General features: G+C 49.5%; 7 protein-coding genes across 7 annotated transcripts; 4 read left to right on the top strand and 3 right to left on the bottom strand.

Annotated features, from left to right (window-relative positions):
- Positions 1-581: 581 nt before the first annotated feature.
- Positions 582-1,364, top strand: N7503_002572 (alpha/beta hydrolase; the record flags this gene model as incomplete). Its single annotated transcript, XM_057062119.1, has 1 exon — positions 582-1,364. The coding sequence occupies one exon, from the start codon at positions 582-584 to the stop codon at positions 1,362-1,364; it is 783 nt and encodes a 260-aa protein (XP_056926081.1).
- Positions 1,365-1,450: 86 nt separating this feature from the next.
- On the bottom strand, positions 1,451-3,507 carry N7503_002571 (Glycoside hydrolase superfamily; the record flags this gene model as incomplete). Its single annotated transcript, XM_057062118.1, has 4 exons — positions 1,451-1,840; positions 1,902-3,241; positions 3,294-3,309; positions 3,358-3,507. 4 exons carry the CDS (start codon positions 3,505-3,507, stop codon positions 1,451-1,453), a joined length of 1,896 nt encoding a protein of 631 aa, XP_056926080.1.
- Positions 3,508-4,058: 551 nt separating this feature from the next.
- N7503_002570 (ketopantoate reductase family protein) lies at positions 4,059-5,060 on the bottom strand (the record flags this gene model as incomplete). Its single annotated transcript, XM_057062117.1, has 1 exon — positions 4,059-5,060. The coding sequence occupies one exon, from the start codon at positions 5,058-5,060 to the stop codon at positions 4,059-4,061; it is 1,002 nt and encodes a 333-aa protein (XP_056926079.1).
- A 325-nt stretch (positions 5,061-5,385) lies between these two features.
- On the top strand, positions 5,386-7,077 carry N7503_002569 (MFS transporter; the record flags this gene model as incomplete). Its single annotated transcript, XM_057062116.1, has 5 exons — positions 5,386-5,489; positions 5,636-5,757; positions 5,813-6,424; positions 6,474-6,521; positions 6,572-7,077. 5 exons carry the CDS (start codon positions 5,386-5,388, stop codon positions 7,075-7,077), a joined length of 1,392 nt encoding a protein of 463 aa, XP_056926078.1.
- A 140-nt stretch (positions 7,078-7,217) lies between these two features.
- Positions 7,218-7,746, bottom strand: N7503_002568 (uncharacterized protein; the record flags this gene model as incomplete). The annotated part of the gene is made up of 3 exons (XM_057062115.1): positions 7,218-7,307; positions 7,374-7,523; positions 7,585-7,746. 3 exons carry the CDS (start codon positions 7,744-7,746, stop codon positions 7,218-7,220), a joined length of 402 nt encoding a protein of 133 aa, XP_056926077.1.
- Positions 7,747-8,545: 799 nt separating this feature from the next.
- N7503_002567 (S-adenosyl-L-methionine-dependent methyltransferase) lies at positions 8,546-8,761 on the top strand (the record flags this gene model as incomplete). The annotated part of the gene is made up of 1 exon (XM_057062114.1): positions 8,546-8,761. One exon carries the CDS (start codon positions 8,546-8,548, stop codon positions 8,759-8,761), a length of 216 nt encoding a protein of 71 aa, XP_056926076.1.
- A 694-nt stretch (positions 8,762-9,455) lies between these two features.
- On the top strand, positions 9,456-14,892 carry N7503_002566 (uncharacterized protein; the record flags this gene model as incomplete). Its single annotated transcript, XM_057062113.1, has 6 exons — positions 9,456-9,491; positions 9,566-9,586; positions 9,730-9,756; positions 9,827-10,198; positions 10,265-14,485; positions 14,536-14,892. The coding sequence occupies 6 exons, from the start codon at positions 9,456-9,458 to the stop codon at positions 14,890-14,892; spliced, it is 5,034 nt and encodes a 1,677-aa protein (XP_056926075.1).
- Positions 14,893-16,524: the final 1,632 nt, after the last annotated feature.

Here is a 16,524-nt window from a genome sequence, read left to right as displayed (position 1 = left end):
TTCTGTGCATTGACGCAAAGATTGGCTGCTTGAACTTAGACATGTCTCTGACGTATGCAACGATCGAGTGCACGATCTCTGTACAGGGTTGCGCTGTGAAGCTTAACCTATTCATCTGACAGCTCCCTATCGACGGCGAAGTCCGAGATTGTCTCTTTTGCTAGAATTGGCTTTTTTAAATTATAGAAATGGATCATGCCATACACTGTTGGATAAATCATTGGTATCACGCTTCAGACTTGACGCCTCAATTACTTCCTCCTGGGCACTTAATCAAAGTAAAGTAGACGCGTCCTACTAAACAATTCTTTCAGAATTTATAGTCTATTTCCATTGAGCTAACATAGATTGGAAGTTACTTACATAAATACAAGTAGCCATCAATCGAAATCCGCCGTGGGTAAATACTGTAAAGGACATTTTTCGAATCGCAATACATCTATCAGACCATCTACGGATTTGGGTGTGGATGATACAACCAGAGTGGGGTAATGGCCGTAAGCCACACCCCACGTCCAACACCATAGCACACATCCCTGAGTAAACGTGTCCCAATTCAGAATTCAGGATTCGCCCAGAAAATGTCTTCACTTCCTACAATAGTTCTGGTTCACGGTGCCTGGCACACCCCAGCCAATTATTCCACCTACGTGAACGCCCTCCAGAAGCAGGGGTTCCAAGTCCATTGCCCCCGCCTACCTACAAGCAGCAACGCACGACCACCAACAGCGTTCCTCCCCGAAGATGTCGCCTGCGTGAAAGAACTAGTCAACACGCTCATTGACGATGGTCAGCGCGTTCTCATGATCATGCACTCATACGGCGGCGCCGTCGGATCCAGCGCCGTGGAGGGCCTATCATTATCCGAACGGAAATCATCCGGAAACCCCGGCGGAGTTATTCACTTACTGTATCTTTGTGCCTATATTCTTCCTACTGGGTATTCCATGTGGAATATTGTGCAGGAAGCCAAGTTCGAAAAGGTGTTGGATGACTATATGACTACCACGACGGATGGTGTGACGATGCCTAATGAGCCGGGCCTTTCTTTTTTCAGCGGTAAAGCGGACCAGGCTACTGTTGACAAAGCACTGGAAACGTTGGTCTGGTTTCCTTCGCGGGTTTTTAAGGATCCGACGACAGGGTGCGCTTGGAAAACAATTCCTACAACCTATATCCGTACATTGCAGGATTATGGGGTTCCGGCTGTTTATCAAGATATCATGTTGGCCAAGGTGCAAGATGAGGGTGTTGTGGTGAAGACGGAGGTCTATGATGCGGATCATAGTATTTTTATTACTATGGAGAGGGAGATGGTACAAGCTGCGCTTAATGCAGCTGCTGATGAGAGAAACACAGTGTGAAAATGGGGTTATCATTCACGTTGAAGTATTAGTGGCGTAAAGATAGCCTGGGAAAGACATTAAACATGTATACCTCGAAGTCATCATCAAGAAACAACCAAGACAGCAACTGCCCAGGGGTCCATCTTGACTGAGAACTTCCCATTCTTGCTATGAACCTCAGTGTGTTCCGTCTCAATCTCCATCTGATAAGGTTGATTACCTTGAAACTGCGATCCAGAAAGCATTTCCAACCTTCCTGAACTTGTTTCAGGAATGCTGATGGAAACGCTTTGCTCTTTCATTCCATAGTTCGCAAGTTTCACATAATACTGTGAATCCGTCTTCGTAGCCGTCCAATAGAGAGGTCCGAAGTCCGCCGACGAACTGACCGGAACAACCGTGTCGCCTTTATTTGAAGCAAACATTTTCTGAACGTAATAAGATGTCGACGGCGTTAGTGATCCGGGAGTTGAATTGAATCCGTAGAGCGTCGGCTGAGGTTTCATACAAACGATTAGTCTGGTATAAGCGAATTTTTAGTGCGATAAACCTTACCGACCATGCTATCAACCCAAAATGCTCCAACATAGGCGCATAAGCTGCCATCGTGACAATGTCGCTGTTTCGCTCCATGCCCATCATGTATATAGCCTCACTGCAGCTGCCTCGCATATATGACCAATACGTACCCTTGGCGTTAGATGTGTTGCGACATCCGTACTCGCCAACCATGACCGGCTGATCTCGAGGCTGGTTGTCGAACTGATTGAACAATGCCACAAAGTCATCCGGGTTACGGTACAAGTGCAAGTCGATGATGACACCTGTAGGTAGCGGTGACGGTAAGCATGAATAGTCACCATTCGAAGCGACGAGCGTGATATTAGGGTATTCGTCATGAATAGCCTTGTAGATCTGGTTGAAGCGATCCGGGTAGGTATCACAACCGCCAGTGAGATCGTCTTCGTTTCCGATTTCGATATAATCGATCTTCCAGGGCTCCTCGCGACCGTTCTGGGCCCGTAACTTTCCGAAATCGGTTGATGTGTTACCGAACAGGTACTCCAGTTCGTTCTTGATATCATCGACGAATGGATGAAGGTCGGAGCCGGAAACAATTCCGCCGTATGACTTGCCTGACCAGAGAGCCAGCAAAGGTGTCATGTTCATGTCTTCACACCACCAAAGATACTCATCAAGGCCCAACGCATCGGTGTTGGGATAGAACCAATCACTATTTCGTCCCGGTCGGTCAACTACGGGTCCGATTGTCATGTTCCATTTCCACCGGCTGTCAATCTCTAGACCCTCGATATTGTTTCCGCCCGGGAATCGAAGGAATTTAAATCCAACTTCCTCAAGGAAGGTTGCCAGATCTTCTCGCAATCCATTATCTCGGTCTTGGTACTTTGGCGGGAACAGCTCAATATACCCAAAATTCAATGAGCTTCCGGCAACTTTCGAGCCATCGAATGTCAAGTGCCACTCATTTTCTCCATCAGCGGATAAAGTGGAATTAAAGGTCGCCTCGTATCGAGTAAAATTAGCATCTGTGCTTTCCACAGTCAAGTTGTGGTCAGCATAAACGATGCCACTGTTCGTTCCAACAAGCTGAAGATTGATCGTCCCTGAGTAGTACCCCATCATCCAGAATGAGCTGGTGTATGTGGAATTTAAAACTGGCACTCCATTGTAGCCTGTGTTGGCAAAACCAACATAGTCCGTTGTGTTCTCTGGAACCGAGACAGAAAGCGAAGACGTAATGGAATCGCTCACAGGATGGCTTTTATCTTGGGAGATAGTCGCCGCCCCTACTGGCGCGTATGCGGTCAATCCAAGGCTGTCGCCTTGGAAGCCATTATTCTGGAGTACCTGTCCATGGATTCCACCATCACCTGTGTAAGGGTTAGCGGCGCCTGTAGACTGGTGTGGATCAAGCTGGCGTACCTGAATGATCCATTTCCTAAATAAAAGTCAGCGAAGTGACGCAGAACAAAGTCGGTTCTCTGACCTCAAACATAATTCCATAGAGCAAAGGGCTCGATTTATTGCCTCCTTCTCGGGAGACTGTTAATTCGATTGGATCGGCTGCTTGGGTCACACATAATGTGGTGAGTATGGTCAAGCCCCATTGCACATGTCCTATCGAACCAAACCACATGGTGGCAGGATTCAGGAACTAAAGTAAAACAAAATGTGCCACGAAAAAAGTGCTGCGGATCCATGTATTTATAGTAAAAGATTTTCCTAGGGTAGGAGTGTTAAATGGATGGAGCTCCACAATGAATCATGGAACTATTCAGGGCCGATTTAAACTTACAATTTGTGAGATCTTCAAATTTGCCATCAATTTTCAGGCACGAGACGCTTGAATGACAAAAATTATTGTCATTTCGCCTTCTTTCTCAATTCAAACGTTGCGAATTGATTGTCGTTGTTGACAATGTCTTGCCAAAGTCATGACGTCGGCAATTTCCGCGAACGCCAGAAGACTATCCGAATCGATCAGAAGCCTACAAAACTGACGATAATCATCATACAAGGATCTCTGGTTATTAAATTTGTATAATAGTAAGTGATTCAATTGTTCTGACAGCGCAGGTTCCGACAAATATCCGGAATGTGGAATTATTCGCGATCTGGTGGCATGTAGGTTTAACAGCTTACTTTAACAAGTTTACCTGAAAATCCCGGAATTTGACCCATTCATGTTTATCGATTCTTTGCCAGTATTAGTTGGGTCAAACAAGTATTGACTGGGCAATCAATACCCAATTCCTTGCCTCGCTTGACGATCCAGCCATTAATGTTATCAATTTCCGTACTCCTCCCCTTCCTAACATCCTCGCGCATGCTGCTCGAATTATGCGCTGTCTTTTCCACAGTGTCATGAAGCGTAGTCTCCAACGATGTAACCGAGAATTGCGAAGGATCATAGTCCAAGTTTGTTGTTTCCGGAAGATTTTGGAAAACCGCCGAAATCTCTTCTAACAACTGACGCTGTAGTGGCTGGAGCGCAGAGTTCTCCAATAGTTCGCCGTTGCGGACATCCAGAAGCGCTGTTAATGGGTTCAGCACGCAGTTCGTTGCTAATTTGAGTAGCTGAACCTTGATAAGGTCGGCCTTTCTCAATTCAGTGCAGCGAAGAATTGGCGACCGGATGAGGGTGTCGACAAGGAAACGATCGTGACGTGCGCTGTCCCCCTCTACAAAGCCGACATCAACGCACCCATTCGGACCAGATAATATAGCCTCGCTGGCTGATTTCAGGTACACGCCATGACGGATCACGCCGCACATGTATGTTGGCCGTGTCGAGGGGTCGGGGAAAAGGCGTTCATTAAGATCGTCAATTTGGCCAAGACCATTTTGAAATAGACATATGGTAGTGTCGCGTCCAATTCGATCCTTGAAGGGCTCGAGAGCGGTCACTGTTGCAGATGCTTTGACGGCGACAATCAAGTCGCGTATTGGGCTGGTACCCGAGGTTGTCTTTCCCAGCAGCTCGGCATTGAATCCTGAGCTTTGCTTCAAATCTCCAGCCTCTCCAACTCGTAGACCGAGTTTCCAGTCATTCGCTGAGAGTTCCTTGAAGAGGCTTTGTCTGTGAACGAGAAGTGTCACGGGCGGCGGGACGGCAAGAGAGCGGAGAGATTGGGCAATGAATGACCCGATACTCCCGAGGCCGAGTATGTAGACGGGCCTATTTGCCATGTTTAATGAGCTGGATGAGCTGGAGGTAGTATACGGTCACTACGGAGTACCGTAGCTCGTATGGATCCGGTGGAGACGGAGTTCTTTGCGAATAAGTCCCGACGATAGCCAGCCGGTCATTTAGCCGGTCGGGCTGCCGAAATTTCTTCTTGCATTTACGTACCGGTTCCATAGTTATTTGGCCCTGGCGTCAAACTCCACATTTATACAAGGAAACCACTGCCAATTACAGTCATTGCTCAGTCCATCAGGAAAAAAATTTCCAATGGGTATCCACAATGACTTCGGGGCGAATGCCGGTCCACAACAATATTCAGTCACTTTAATGACTTCAATCAAAGTTCAATCTCAATTGAGCGAGCGGTGGAATATCGGAGAGAATGTCGATAATTTCGAAGCAAGATACGCGATGCCGTACTCGGGAAACCGGTATGCCGAGTACTTTCCACCATCCTTTTGAGTTTGCCTTGGTATAGTACTCCCGAGTCGAAAGATGAGTCAACTCCGCTAATATGAATCCAACAGCTGCGGAAGCTTCATATTGTAATTGCAGGTGTATATTTTGTGTTTAATAGCTCGCTTGGATCTTCAATTGCATCTGGAGCCCACGATGAGCTTGCCACCGATTTCAATATTGCTAGCGATAGCATTAAAATGGTTCTTCCAACCTCCCTTTACATGGCTGGGTTTGCGATAGGTATGTGGAACATCTGCAGCGCAATATTGAATGAAATTCACTCATACCTTTTCAGGTCCTGTTATTTTCGGTCCCTTGAGTGAACACTTTGGCCGGAAGCCTGTGCTAGTAGCAACATACTCAATCTATCTCATTTTCATGATGGCATGCGCATTGGCACCGACATTCCCGGCGCTTCTTGTCTTTCGATTCTTCTGTGGATTGGGAGGATCAGCACCAAATGCTGTGCTGGGTGGCCTTTTCTCGGACATCTACGAAAATCCTCATCACCGTGGGCTAGCAATGTCATGGTTCATGTTTGCTACCACCTTCCCGCCTCTTTTGGGTCCAATCATTTCGGGTTTCATCTCTACCATCACATGGAGATGGACTTTCTGGGCAGGCCTGATCATCGCTGCCCCTGGTTTCCCTCTTCTGGTTACCATGCCCGAGACGTATGTGCCGGTCTTGCGCCGGAGGAGTGAAAGAGATGATGAGAAAGCAGGATATATTGAGAAGTCTTCGGATCATGGTGCAAAGTCTTTCTCCAGCGAGATGCGCGTCATTCTTGGTCGACCTTTCCTCATGTTCACACGAGAGCCGATTGTCTTCTGTTGCTCGTTGTACCTCGCCCTTATCTATTCTATCTTGTACCTGTACTTCCAGGCATACCCCATCATTTTCCAAGGTACATCCTGCCACTATTGTCTCAAAAAGCTCCAAGCTAACCATTTCAGATCTATATGGCCTATCAGCAGGTATAGGCGGGCTAGCCTTCCTTCCAAGTGAGATTCCCCTAGCCTCCATTGATCCTCACCCTCTAACCATCCACCAGTCCTCCCTGGATCAATCCTCGCATTCGTCGTCTTCTTCCTATACAGTGGATACCACAGCAAAGCTCTAGCCGCCGGCCACAGCTGGGCAAAATCAGAAGAGTACCGCCGCCTTCCCTTAGCCTGCGTCGGAGCCCCAGGAATCCCAATTGCTCTTTTCTGGCTCGGCTGGTCCGCAAAGCTCTCCATCAATCCCGTCATGCCCATGATGTCAGGGATCTTTTTCGGATTCGGCTACCTTCTCATCTTCATCGCGTTACTTAATTACCTCACGGACGCGTATAAGCAATTCTCCGCCTCGGCTTCTGCAGCCGCGAGTACCTTGCGGTCCTCCTTTGCCATCTTCCTTCCCATGGCTGCGAATCCCATGTATACCAAGTTGGGCATCGACTGGGCGAATTCGCTGCTCGGATTCTTTTCGATAGCGATTGCTGTTGTTCCGTTTGTTTTTATTAAGTATGGTGCTTGGATTCGGGCGAATAGCAAATTCGCCCAGCAGGCCCAATAGTGCATTGATGCATCAATAGTGGGGTTGTTGCTGTTTATGGTTTATTACGCGTCTATACCATCTCATAGAGATAATTGCATTGTGGCGTTATATTGGGTTCGCTACATACAATTTAGATACTTCGTCGATACTTGACTCGCTCAAAGCTTGGATTTCGGAACACCTGCGATACATTCAATCTCAACATCCGTCCCCAGTGGCAATTCCTTCACGCAAACACAAGTACGCGCCTGTAAAAGCGTTCAGTCAGACTGATCTTGACATTTGTCATCTCGAGGAAAGCATCTCGAACTTACAGGCATCGGCTTCGTGAATGTTGCCGCGTAAACCTCATTAACAGCAGCGAAATCGCTCATGCTCGTGAGGTAAATGTTACACTTCACAACGTTTTCCAGGCTAGTTCCACCGGCTTCTAAAACGGCACGGAGGTTTGAAAGAATTTGTTTCTAGAGCACGATTTTTTAGCATCCAGCATACACAGAAATTGATCTCAAAGCTTAAGCTTACGGTTCGCTCTCCGATTGAGCCTTCGATAAGTGCGCCGGTCTCGGGGTGGCAGCCAACTTGTCCGGAACAGAAGAGGAAGTCGCCCATCAAGATGGCCTGCGACAGGAAAGGTGGAGGTGCAGGTGCATTGGAGGCGGTAACTGGTTTCTTTTCGAAAGACATTCTGTAATTAGAGATATTCGAGTGTTGAAAAAATGAAAATTCAATGCCAGATTATGATTATTGGGAAGATGATGGCTAGGTGCTAGGTACCCCGCGCCTTCTAGGCATTTGTAATCGACGTGGGGCTTAATACGGGTGCTCTTATCATTAGACGTGTACATGGATCATCGCCCCAAAACAATTGGCCTCACCTCACTCTTGAGCAGTAGGCAACCTAGGGCCCTTTTGCACTAATCAGGCTCGTATCATGCAACGAAGATGGATCACGCTATTCTGTTATCGAGCTTCGAATGTATAGAAGAGAAAGTCAATTTTTGGGGGGGCAAGCTTCTCTGTAACCCCAAATTCATTAGACCCTGTAGTGTGAAACAATAAATATCCAAAATAATGGAGCACGAGCAACATTGGAAGCTTCATGGTTTCTAAAGAGCTAGCTACCATAATCGGAATTAAGACTAGCGACTTGTCAACGTTGCTCAGTGAAGTTCATAAATACATAACTACGTGGACCCCAAAGCACTTGAGGAACTACATAAGCTGCTCTTAATTGATTGACAGTGCAACCCCCCGCCATTGGATTGCTTTTTCCAATGTGAGATATTTAATACGCATACTGAAGTTGGACTAATCATGTCCCCGAGTCATACCTGTAAGTTGGGGCCAGATGCCACAGCGGTGCATTTTTGGCCTCATGCAGCCCAGGGAGTAGTCTAGCTGGTGCTTGTAGATAGGCCAATGATTTGGATGACCAATTCTCCCTTATTCGCAATGAATCCTCGTCAAGTGTATGATATCTCCAATGACCTCCACTTCTGATGCCATTGCCGCGGTGACTGCGGCTCTAGCCCAGCTACCTCCGGCGGATTCAATTCCAGAGGAAAAGCAATTCAAGCTTGTGGAAGTAATGGACAAAGTCGAAAACTCCCTGACCAGCCCCTGCCTTCTACTTTTCGATGAAAAGCTTGAAGATGGAGCTGTATGCATCGCTGGAACGTACTTAGAAGCAATGTATTGATTTATTGGAGCGGGCTCAGTTCGGTGACGGTATATATTTTCGTGGGCACCTACTTTCGAAGAATAAGAGACAGTGTTGCATTATAAGTCGGTTATATTACACGTAATTAAATTGAGACACGAGGCTATATTTATAAGTTTTTGGCAAGAAGGAATGAGAAGGGGTACTTTGAATTGCCAGGCCACGGTAGGCCAAGTCATAGCTAAGTGGGTGCCTCCAGGTGGACAAAAAGGATCTCCATTACAGGTGTATACAATCGCAATTGAAGCTTGTAATCCAATATAGAAGACGGGAGCTTATTTAATTCGTAGCTTAGCGATATTTAAGTCAGCTCATTCCACATGAAATGTAGAGAATGCAGAGTCTAGAGCGTGGATGCGGTGAAGAGAACGTGCCAATCAAGAAAGCGGGTCTTAAGCCAATGACGCGTGATGGAGCCTTAAATGCAGTGACAACCCCTGTATCACGTGACTTACCGGGTAAGCGACACCTCAGCAACGACAACAGCGGACCTCCTGAGGTCACTTCCGCTTCCTTAGATTCATACCCCTCTCCTCTTTCCATCTTTCTTCCTTTCTTTCGTCATCTTCTTCTCATCCTTGTCCCTCACTTCTTCCTCTTTTTTCCTTTCATATCATCATTTTGCTGGGGCGTTCAGTTCGGTGGATCAGGTCGTACTGCGGCCTAAGTAAATATGGTTCTCCCTATCAAGTTCACAGAGGTGGTCAATGTGAGTTCATGTTACCCTGTCGAGGTGTCTACAGTCTTCTTTGCTTCAGCTACTGACTACAATTGCGAAAATAGTTGACCAATGTCGGCATTGCGGTACGTCCCCGGTTTACCTGCGCTTCCCCCGGAAAGTTGCTTGCGACGAACCCCCAAACCTGGCTACACGAATACGCCGGTTGCGCCCGGCATTCATCACTAGCTTGTTGATACAGTTGACTAACATATTTGGTGGTTTTTAGCCGGCATCAATTGGCTTCACCTCATGCGTAAGTGCCACATGTCCCTCAAAACAAAAGCGGTCGAGACGCGGCTAACCTGGCAATGACCGCATCGCAGACCCTAGAGTCCGATCACTACATCTGCGTTCGTCAAAAGCTCGAGGAGGACGACAAGCCCCAAGTCATCATCGTTGACTTGAAGAACAACAATGAGGTCATGCGCCGGCCAATCAACGCCGACAGTGCGATCATGCACTGGAACCAGAACATCATTGCCCTCAAGGCCCAAGGCCGCACAATTCAGATCTTCGACCTCGGCGCAAAGTCGAAACTTAAGTCCGCGGTGATGAATGAAGATATTGTGTACTGGAAGTGGTTCAGCGAGAAGGCCCTGGGTCTGGTCACCGATACCGCCGTGTACCACTGGGATGTCTACGATGCCACTCAGCAACAACCCGTGAAGATGTTCGACCGACTTCCCAACTTAGCGGTATGTTTACTTCAATAACTAGATTCGCGCGGAATCTCATACTGACCGGCTGTGTTTCCTTGCCAGGGTTGCCAAATTATCAACTACCGTGTTAACTCCGAAGAGAAGTGGATGGTCGTCGTTGGTATCAGTCAACAGCAGGGCCGTGTCGTGGGTTCCATGCAGCTCTATTCGAAAGAACGGGGTATTTCGCAGTTCATTGAGGGTCATGCCGCCGCTTTCGCCTCCATTAATGTTGAGGGTTCTCCCCTGCCTCACCACCTCTTTTCGTTCGCCGTTCGGACCCAGACCGGCGCGAAGCTGCAAATCGCCGAGATCGATCACCAAGAGCCCAACCCGCGATTCCAGAAGAAGGCTGTGGAGGTGTTCTTCCCCCAGGAGGCCGTCAATGACTTCCCTGTGGCGATGCAGGTGTCCACAAAGTACGACATCATTTACCTGGTGACCAAGTACGGCTTCATCCACCTCTACGATCTCGAGACCGGTACCTGCATCTTCATGAACCGTATTTCGAGTGAAACCATTTTCACAACTGCCCCTGATGCGGAGGGTGCTGGCATTCTCGGTGTCAACCGCAAGGGTCAGGTTCTGTCCGTTAGCGTTGACGAGAACACGGTCATCGATTATCTGACTGCGAACCCCGCGATGGCTGGCCTCGCTGTGAAGCTTGCCTCGCGGGCTGGTCTTCCCGGAGTCGACCACCTGTTCCAAACCCAGTTTGATAACTTCATTGCTGCGGGCGATTATGGTGAGGCTGCCAAGGTTGCCGCCAACTCCCCTCGTGGGTTCCTCCGTACACCCGAAACCATCACCCGTTTCAAGAACGCCCCCCAGACCGGCCAAATGTCAGTCATTCTGCAGTACTTCGGTATGCTGCTTGACAAGGGTGCTCTCAACCGTTACGAGAGTGTGGAGCTTGTTCGGCCCGTGCTGCAGCAGAACCGTAAGCACTTGCTGGAGAAGTGGCTGCGTGAGAACAAGCTGGAGTCTTCGGAGGAACTTGGAGACATCATTCGGCCATACGACATGGCCCTGGCTCTGAATGTGTATCTCCAGGCCAACATTCCTCACAAGGTTGTTGCTGGATTCGCCGAGACTGGTCAATTTGACAAGATCCTCACTTACTCCAAGCAAGCGGGTTACCAGCCCGACTACACTCAGCTCCTCCAGCACATCGTGCGGGTCAACCCCGAAAAGGGTGCTGAGTTTGCTACTCAGCTTGCAAGCGAAGAGTCCGGTGCTCTTGTCGACCTTGACCGAGTTGTGGATGTTTTCCTTTCCCAGAACATGATCCAACAGGCAACCTCCTTCCTCCTCGATGCTTTGAAGGACAACAAGCCTGAGCAGGGCAATCTCCAGACCCGACTCCTGGAGATGAACCTTGTTCACGCATCCCAAGTTGCGGACGCCATCCTTGGTAACGAGATTTTCACACACTACGACCACGCTCGTGTTGCCCAGCTTTGCGAGAATGCTGGTCTCATCCAGCGCGCTCTTGAGAACTCAGACGATCCCGCGGTCATCAAGCGCAACATTGTCCGCACTGACAAGCTAAGCCCTGAGTGGTTGATGGACTACTTCGGTCGTCTGTCTGTTGAGCAGTCTCTCGACTGCTTGGACACCATGCTCGAGTCCAACATTCGCCAGAACCTGCAGGCCGTGATCCAAATCGCCACCAAGTTCTCCGACCTGCTCGGTGCCAACCGCCTCATCGATCTTTTGGAGAAGTACCGCACTGCTGAGGGCCTTTACTACTACCTTGGCAGCATTGTCAACCTTAGTGAGGACCCCGAGGTGCACTTCAAGTACATTGAGGCCGCCACTGCTATGAACCAGCTTACTGAGGTCGAGCGTATTTGTCGCGAGAGCAACTACTACAACGCGGAGAAGGTGAAGAACTTCCTGAAGGAGGCTCACTTGACCGAGCAGCTCCCTCTTATCATCGTCTGCGATCGGTTCAACTTCATCCACGACTTGGTCCTCTATCTCTACCAGAACCAGCAGTTCAAGTCCATTGAAGTGTACGTGCAGCGCGTCAACCCCTCCCGCGCCCCTGCTGTCATTGGTGGTTTGCTGGATGTCGATTGCGATGAGAGCATCATCAAGAACCTGCTCGCCTCTGTGGACCCCTCTGTCATCCCCATCGATGAGCTCGTTTCCGAGGTTGAGAGCCGTAACCGCCTCAAGTTGCTTCTGCCCTTCCTGGAGGCTACCCTTTCTACTGGTAGCCAGCAGCAGGCCGTTTACAATGCCCTTGCCAAGATATACATTGACAGCAACAACAACCCCGAGAAGTTCCTCAAGGAGAACGACCAATATGACACCTTGATTGTCGGAAAGTACTGCGAGAAGCGGGATCCCAACCTCGCGTACATTTCCTACAGCAAGGGCCAGAATGACTTGGAGCTTATCAACATCACCAACGAGAACTCCATGTACCGTGCCCAGGCCCGCTACTTGGTTGAGCGTGCCGATCCCGAGGTCTGGACCTTTGTTCTCAGCGAGAACAACATCCACCGTCGCTCGCTCGTCGATCAGGTCGTTGCCACTGCGGTGCCTGAGTCCACTGAGCCTGACAAGGTTTCCGTGGCCGTCAAGTGCTTCCTTGAGGCTGATCTCCCTGGTGAGCTGATCGAGCTGCTGGAGAAGATCATTCTGGAACCCTCACCGTTCAATGATAACACCAGCTTGCAGAACTTGTTGATGCTGACCGCCGCCAAGGCCGACAAGGGCCGTTTGATGGGCTACATTCAGCAGCTGAACGAGTTCTCTGCGGATGAGATTGCTGAGATGTGCATTGGCGTTGGTCTCTACGAGGAGGCCTTTGAGATCTACAAGAAGGTCAACAACTACCTTGCTGCCGTCAATGTGCTTGTTGAGAACATTGTCAGCATTGACCGGGCTCAGGAGTTCGCGGAGCGTATGGAGCTCCCCGACGTTTGGAGTAAGGTTGCCAAGGCCCAGCTTGATGGTCTGCGTGTGTCCGACTCGATTGAGTCGTACATCCATGCCGATGACCCATCCAACTACAACGAAGTGATTGAGATTGCCACACACGCTGGTAAGGACGAGGAACTTGTGAAGTTCCTCCGTATGGCTCGCAAGACCCTTCGCGAACCCGCCATCGATACCGCTCTCGCCTTCTGTTTCGCCCGTCTCGATCAGCTCGCTGAGCTTGAGGACTTCCTGCGGGCGACCAACGTCGCTGATATTGAGACCTCTGGTGACAAGGCTTACGAGGAGGGCTACCACCAGGCCGCCAAGATTTTCTTCACCAGCATCTCCAACTGGGCCAAGCTTGCGACCACCTTGGTCCACCTGGGAGAGTACCAGGCCGCTGTCGAGTGCGCTCGCAAGGCCAACAGCGTCAAGGTCTGGAAGCAGGTCAACGAGGCCTGCGTTGACAAGAAGGAATTCCGCCTTGCTCAGATTTGTGGTCTCAACCTTATCGTCCACGCTGAGGAGCTCCAGACACTCGTCCGCCAGTACGAGCGCAATGGTTACTTCGATGAGCTTATCTCCGTTCTAGAGGCTGGTCTGGGCTTGGAGCGTGCCCACATGGGTATGTTCACCGAGCTGGGCATTGCTTTGTCCAAGTACCACCCGGATCGTGTGATGGAACACCTGAAGCTCTTCTGGTCTCGCATCAACATCCCTAAGATGATCCGCGCCTGTGAGGAAGCAAACCTGTGGCCCGAGCTGGTCTTCCTTTACTGCCACTACGACGAGTGGGACAACGCCGCTCTGGCCATGATGGAGCGTGCCGCCGATTCCTGGGAGCACCACTCCTTCAAGGACATTGTCGTTAAGGTTGCCAACTTGGAGATCTACTACCGCGCTCTGAACTTCTACCTGCAGGAGCAGCCTCTCCTTATCACCGACTTACTCCAGGTTCTGACTCCTCGCATTGATGTCAACCGTGTCGTGCGCATCTTCAAGAGCTCGGATAACATCCCCCTGATCAAGCCTTTCCTCTTGAACGTTCAGACCCAGAACAAGCGCGCTGTGAACGATGCCATCAACGAGCTTCTGATTGAGGAGGAAGATTACAAGACTCTCCGCGACTCGGTGGATAATTACGACAACTTTGATGCTGTGGAACTTGCTCAGCGTCTGGAGAAGCACGATCTCATTTTCTTCCGCCAGATTGCCGCCAACATCTACCGTAACAACAAGCGCTGGGAGAAGTCAATCGCCCTGTCCAAGCAGGACAAGCTCTACAAGGATGCCATTGAGACTGCCGCAATCTCTGCCAAGACTGAGGTGGTTGAAGAATTGCTCCGCTACGTGAGTGTTAATACCTTTCCTACGATAATCATGATGCTAACCTTCTTTAGTTTGTCGACATTGGCAGCCGTGAATGCTACGTGGGCATGCTGTATGCTTGCTACGACCTCATCCGCCCCGACGTTATCATGGAGATCTCATGGCGCAAGGGCCTGAACGACTTCACCATGCCCTTCATGATCAACTTCCTCTGCGAGCAGACCCGTACCATTGAGATGCTCAAGAAGGATAACGAGGAGCGCAAGTCTCGGGAGAAGACGCACAAGACCGAGGAGGACAACACCCCCATCCTCGGCGGTTCTCGACTCATGCTGACCCAAGGGCCGAGCCCGGCCGCTAGCCCTATGCCATATGGGCAACAGGCCAACGGTCTCGCCCCCCAGGTCACTGGCTACCGCGCGTTCTAGATTGATGCAATGATTCCCTGAATTTTGTTTCCCCTCTTTTTATTTTTCTTTTATGTACCATAAAGCGACGTGATGACTTCTTTGGTGCGAAGCAAAAGACTTGAGTCCTTGGGGGGAAAGGTTACCAAGCGGGGAAAATGTGCCATAGGAGGATATCATGACGGCCGCCCCGTTAATTTGTTTTTCGTGCTCTTTTTTATTATCCAATGTATTTTGATAGGCTTTTGCGTTCTTCATGCTTCCCTACGTCCGGCCTGGGCCATGATAGGCCTCCGTTTTAGTAAACTACATGGCGTTTTGTTATCCAACCCAGCCTTCGTCCTCCCTGCACGGTCAGGGGTCTGCTGCAGGATGTTTGCCAAGAAATGCAATGCCAATCAATGATAGACGATGGACGATGGTAACATCTATACCCCGCCAAGACGCCAAGGCAGGGCATTCTTCACTATCAGCCCCATACGAATAGTAGTCAATAGATCCCCGCGCAAGGAGCGCCTAGCCCAGACCTGGTCGCACAGAGAGATGACTAGATTCCGTGACACCACATACGTGCCCAGACTGATCATCGAGGGTGGGTAGCATATTAGGAAACTAGTCAAGTAAGCTCTTGGCGATCGACGCTGACCTACTTTTTGAGTATCAATTTGCTTTTTTTTTAATATACCAGCTGTAGGTATGTAAATTAATGTTTTGATAATGTACGGTACCTCTGTTCCAACTGCAGGACGTCTGTGACCCTACCCTGGGCACTAGCAGCACTAGGCAAATGCATACACCCGAGCCGAGTGCAGCTGGCGAATCTCCGAATCGGCGTATCTAATGCTCGCCACTTTATTCTTGATTATTTCTTTTACTCCGCTCTTTTTGAGCCCGATACCGATGATTTGTAGCGATCCTCGGCCCGGCTGGATGGAAGAGCAGGAATGGTCTGTGTTCCGGGGAAATTCTTTACCCCGTGGAGAATGTGGAGTGTATAGCTCCCCCAGCTGTAGGGCGCGGGAAGAACAGTGGCAGTGAATTTTTCCGTTAGGAACGAAATTCTGGAGATCTGGGGTCATTGAGGCGCGGTTCCAGGAGGGGCTGACGTGTTGAATCTTAACCTTGAATTTGAAATTGGAATACCTAAATGACGTTTGTTGTTCAGTTGGGATGGTGATAAGGTGTGTTGGTGTAGATGGATCTGATTTGCGGATTTACTTTTTGACTTGCTTATCAGAACTGCAGGGCTTGGGACTTGGCTGCTGCAATGCAGTCACATTTGAGGTTACGTGGAGCTATATAAGATTATCAATTGATTATTGTCTATAGTTCTTTCCTGTAAGATTGTACTCTCAGGCGGGGATGATATTTTTAGGAAGGGTTTCCGGCACTTGGGTGGGGCGGGGAGGCTATCGCGTCTCCGGGTATCATACTCCGTGAAGTACTGAGATGAACCCCCTTCATGCCGCGATTCTTGGCTCCCTTGGCTGTTTTAGAAATCATCACCTGTCATACATTGGCGGGAGATCACCGTCATGCCAAGGAGAATAATGGATATCCTCGGTAAGGATCAGGTACAGATCGGTGACCGTCGGTGATGGTCCCGTGCGGTCCTCGCGGTGTCGGAAGAGTACACCGGGGACGATACGACGG

This window comes from Penicillium pulvis (genome assembly GCF_028828015.1).
Source record: "Penicillium pulvis strain IBT 33274 chromosome Unknown contig_12_segment0_segment0, whole genome shotgun sequence".
Lineage (NCBI taxonomy): Eukaryota > Fungi > Ascomycota > Eurotiomycetes > Eurotiales > Aspergillaceae > Penicillium > Penicillium pulvis.
Note: the sequence above shows the minus strand (reverse complement) of the source record. Positions and strands in the feature narration are given on the sequence as shown.